The sequence below is a fragment of the Anguilla anguilla genome, chromosome 5 (genome assembly GCF_013347855.1).
Source record: "Anguilla anguilla isolate fAngAng1 chromosome 5, fAngAng1.pri, whole genome shotgun sequence".
Taxonomy (NCBI): domain Eukaryota; kingdom Metazoa; phylum Chordata; class Actinopteri; order Anguilliformes; family Anguillidae; genus Anguilla; species Anguilla anguilla.
In genome coordinates, this window is record NC_049205.1 from 58,516,753 (window position 1) to 58,521,752 (window position 5,000).

Below are 5,000 nucleotides of genomic sequence, written 5' to 3' on the forward strand. Positions count from 1 at the left end.
TGGCGTGGGTTTACCCGTGTGGCGTGGGTTTACCCGTGTGGCGTGGATTTACCCGTGTGGCGTGGGTTTACCCGTGTGGCGTGGGTTTACCCGTGTGGCGTGGGTTTACCCGTGTGGCGTGGATTTACCCGTGTGGCGTGGATTTACCCCTGCCCCGTGACGAGGGGGCTCTGGTGAGGCAAAACTGCAACAGGCTGTTTCCTGTTTCCTTTCCGTAAACAATCCTGGGTCTGGATTTTTTATTTTTATTTTGATTGGCTCTGAGTGTCAGCGAAACACTGAAATATAAAAATAAAAATAAAGACTGGCGTGCCGGGTTCAGCCCGGGTATCCGGAGGTAAACGGAAGAGTCTGAATTCTGCGGCTGTCGACGCTGCGGTGAGAAGCCTCTCGGGGGCCCGGCGCGATAATTCATTCATCATCTTCGGAACGCGCCGTCGTAATTCACCTCGCCAGTTTTTTTCTTTTTTTTCCTTTTCCCAGCTTCCCTCCAAATTTAACCGTCTTTTTATAGCCGTCCGGTCAGGAGTTTGTTTTTGAGAGTTTTGGGCAGACGAGGTGCGCTGAGGATAAGGCTTCCCTGTCCTTGAGCTCTGTCATACAGGGGGGGTGGGGGGGGGTGGGGGTGGGGGGTGCACAGTTAGGGGGCGAGGCAGGGAAGGGGGGGAGGGGGCACGCAACTGGAGCTGGTGCAGTCTCAGCTGTAGGTTTCCCTGGCAACAGGGGGCGGGGCTGTCACTTGAAGGGCATTTTGCGAACGCAAATAGGAAAAAGAACAGGTGTTCTTTCATCTGGGGGGAGAAGAGAGAGAAGAAAAAAACTGGTGGGAAAAGAAAGGGGTGGAAAAAGATGAAGAAGTAGAAGAAGACGAAGAAGAAGAAAAAGCACAGCAAGCAAGCAAGCAAGCGACGTCGAGTTCCGGAACATCTGCGTCTCCACAGCAACAGAAGGTCCGCTGGCATTCCGGAGACTGATCTCCCACTGCTCGTGCAGGACTGGTCCTTAGTGCTCTCGCTCTCAGGCGCTGTCTCACGCAGGATACATCTGTCTCGTGTGCAGGGCTCGGACGAGGTGGTGTCAGCACAAGGATGCTTATTTGCATTTACCTACCTCACTCTCTGCCTCTCTGTCTCTTTCTCTCTCCCATCCCTCCCTCTCTCTCTCTCTCTCTCTCTCTCTCATCCCCTCCCTTTCTCCCTCTCTTCCTTTCTAGTGGAAGAAGTGTTTGACAGTTGGCCGATGTCTTCATGTTAACGGCGGTGGTGTCAGGCGGTGGTGTCAGGCAGCTGCGTGCTCAGTATGTTATTAGCGTGTTGAGGGAGCAGTTGAGTGTTCAGCATGTTGTTAGCGTGTTGAGGGAGTAGCTCAGTATGTTATTAGCGTGTTGTGGGATTAGCTGAGTGTTCAGTATGTTGTTAGCATGTTGAGGGAGTAGCTCAGTATGTTATTAGCGTGTTGAGGGAGTAGCTGCGTGTTCAGTACGTTGTTAGCGTGTTGAGGGAGCATCCGCGTGTTCAGTACGTTGTTAGCGTGTTGAGGGAGTAGCTGAGTGTTCAGTATGTTATTAACGTGTTGAGGGAGTAGCTGCGTGTTCAGTATGTTATTAGCGTGTTGAGGGAGTAGCTGCGTGTTCAGTACGGTGTTAGCGTGTTGAGGGAGCATCCGCGTGTTCAGTACGTTGTTAGCGTGTTGAGGGAGTAGCTGCGTGTTCAGTACGGTGTTAGCGTGTTGAGGGGCTAACGGCTGCTCTGTCCCTGTGCTGCAGATATACCGGCGCTGCTGGCTGGTGTTTAAGAAGTCCTCCAGCAAGGGGCCGCGCAGGCTGGAGAAGTACCCTGACGAGAAGTCGGCCTACATCCGGGCCTGCCCCAAGGTACGCTACACTGGGGGGGGCAGAGCGGGGGCTACGGGTTCACATCTGCACTTGTGTCAGAGAAACAGGAGAGGAAATATGAGATACAGCCATTGCAAACACACACATGCACACGCATGCAGGTATACACACACTCACATACATGTACACATACTCACACACACACACACACACACACACATACATTCACACTCTCTCACACACTCACCGCACAGACACACACACACACACGCCCACACACTCTCATGGCCTGGCTGTCCCCACCCCCAGGTGACGGAGATCAGTAACGTAAAGAACGTGACCAGACTCCCCCGGGACACCAAGAGGCAGGCGGTGGCCATCGTGTTCACCGATGACACGTCTCGCACCTTCACCTGTGACTCAGGTACGCCCCCAGCCTGCTCCTCTCAGTAACAGCATCACCTTTCTGTACATGCAAGAACAGGTGAGTTTGTGTGCACTGCGTAAAAAGTCTGTATTAACAAGCATTTCAGTCTTGTAATGAGACTTAAATTTTTAATTTCAGTTCCAATTTTTTTCTCTCAAGTTGAAGATATTAGCTTGTTTTAAGTTTTGTTTTGCTTGGCAATTTAATTTTTCTCACCCTTTTAGTAAATCTTGAAATAAGTCCAACTGACTCACCTCATTGATAAAATTTTTATTATATACCAAAAAAAGTAGTAGAAATACGATTTTTAATGTAAATGTAAGACTAAAATACTTGTTGAGATTTACCTATTTTTTGGTTTTTGGTGTGTGGTGCTTCAGGTCAGTAATACCTGGTCCAACACGGGGAAGCACAAACACACTGATGTCATACAGTGGGAGAAGCCTCTGTTTCTCACTCACTTCCTGCTTCCTCACAGAGCTGGAGGCAGAGGAGTGGTTCAAGACCCTGTCAATCGAGTGCCTGGGGACCCGCCTCAATGACATCAGCCTGGGGGAGCCGGACCTGCTGGCAGCGGGGGTGCAGTGTGAGCACACAGGTGCGTGTGTGCGTGTGCTTGTGCGTGCATGTGTGTGTGTGTGTGTGTGTGTGTGTGCGCGCACGTGCACGTGCATGTGTGTGTGTGTCAGTTTGACCTTGTTTTCTGGCACTAATACCTCAATCTGAGATACAACATAACATAATGATGAGAACAGGCCATTCAGCCCAACAACACTCACCATTTTCCTGACTGAATTGTACCCAGTGCTCTGATTATCTACAGACTGGATAGTATCTAGCACGTGCTGTCTCCTGCTTTGTGAAATAAGAACTGAGGGACAGCTGCGTGACATCATTCCATGTGTCTGTGAGGCCTGTGTGATTTTCTCCCGTAGTTTATGAGATGCACCTGTCTCTGGGATATGAACAGCTCTGAGTGCTGTGTCCTGTTCCTCGTTCTCCCCCTGCAGAGCGCTTCAACGTGTTCCTGCTGCCCTGTCCCAACCTGGACATCTACGGGGAGTGCATGATGCAGATCACCCACGAGAACATCTACCTGTGGGACATCCACAACCCCCGGACCAAACTGGTCACCTGGCCCCTCTGCTCCCTGAGACGATACGGCCGCGACGCCACCCGCTTCACCTTCGAGGCCGGCAGGTGAGAGAGAGGGGGAGGGGACGGGGAGGGAGTGGGGTGGGAGAGAGGGGGAGAGGGAGAGGGGAGAGAGGGAGAGGGAGGGAGGGAGGGAGGGAGGGAGGGGGGGAGGGTAGGGGAGAGGGAGAGGGGTGGGAGAGAGGGGGAGAGAGGGAGAGGGAGGGGGAGAGATGGGGGAGAGGGGGAGGGAGAGGAGGGAGGGAGAGAGGAAGAGGGAGGAGGGGGGAGGGGGGCAGGAGGAGAGAGAGAGGGGGGAGAGAGGGAGAGGGAGGGAGAGGGGGGAGAGGGGGAGGTAGAGGAGGGAGGGGGAGGGGGGAGAGAGGGGGAGGGAGAGAGAGGGTGGAGCGGGGATAGAGATTAAGGGGGGGTGAGGGGAGAGAGAGGGAAAGAGAGGGGGGAGAAAGAAAGAGGGAGAGAGAAAGTCGATGGAGGGGGAAAGAGAGAGAGAGGGAGAGAGAGGGGGGAGACAGAGGGGGAGGAAGAGGGGAGAGAGAGAAATAGGGAGAGAGAGGAAGGGGATGGAAGGGGGGAAAGAGAGAGGGGAGTTTTGAGTTTTAACAAAACTTTATTGTCCAGTACTTTTACTGCCTGTTGGCAACAGCAAAAGCAACATCAATAAAGAAAACTCTGCATCATAATGAGCAACCAAACAATACACAACAAACAGGAAGAGATGAAAAGCAACACAAACCCTTAGAAAGCTAACATATGGCCATTCATCACACTGTCATCTGTGTGTGCTGTTAAATACTAATTCTCCTCCCTCCAGACTACACACACACACACTCACACACACACACACACACACACACACAGCCTCCCCGTGGCACCAGCTATCCTGAAAAACCCCAAGGTCCTGCGTCCTGTTATAGTACTCAAAGTCAATGGAAAGTCTTTATCTGACTAGAGATTTGTGCGTCTCAATGGTGTTGATTGTTAACCCAGTCTCTGCTTCCTTCTGCCTGCTGAGCCACTTCACTGCCATCTTAGCCTGGCCCCCGCAAGAAAATTAACAATGCAGCCGACTTTTCTTCAACTTTCTTGCTACAGCGAACGCCAAAAATAAACCCCTGGATTGTGAATGCTACCCCCAAGAGCAGCCACCAACGAGCTAACCAAGCTTAAAAAAGGCTCAACCCTGACCCGGTCTTTAACACAGTGGAATACTGTCTCTCAGACACCACAGAGAGGGCAGCCCCTGTCCACTGTGGGATTCACAGGGGAGACAGAAGCAGTGATTGGCACAAGCCCACGGAGTACTCTCCACCTGCAGATCCCCAGCATACTGACCTGTAAAAACAGCCCCAGGCAAGGGCGGTTAGTACGGGTCAGTCCTTGCAGGCCACACATCTGCCCCCCCCCCCACCCCTCAGGCCTGCCCTCCAGGGGGTGTCAGCCCTGTTGCCCAGCCTGTCTCTGTTGAGCACCTTGACATAGAGCCTGTATGACCTCTGGCTGCCTGCGGAGTCTAGAGCGGACCCCCTCCACACTCTCTGCAGTGGCTGGACCCAGCCGTAGAGGCAGTTCCCCAGTGTCTGTGTC

At 52.7% G+C, this 5,000-nt stretch overlaps 1 protein-coding gene across 2 annotated transcripts in view; it reads left to right on the plus strand.

The window, feature by feature from the left end:
• The window catches only part of dok4 (docking protein 4), a 34,919-nt gene that overhangs the window by 17,273 nt on the left and 12,646 nt on the right, over positions 1-5,000 (plus strand). For both annotated transcript variants that reach the window (XR_004765437.1, XM_035419666.1), the window contains exons 2-5: positions 1,766-1,873; positions 2,144-2,258; positions 2,740-2,859; positions 3,272-3,461. Coding sequence is in view for 1 of the 2 variants with exons in the window: in XM_035419666.1 (XP_035275557.1) it covers positions 1,766-1,873; positions 2,144-2,258; positions 2,740-2,859; positions 3,272-3,461 (533 nt within the window). In the remaining variant the exon portion in view is untranslated. The remainder of the gene's footprint in view (positions 1-1,765; positions 1,874-2,143; positions 2,259-2,739; positions 2,860-3,271; positions 3,462-5,000) is intronic.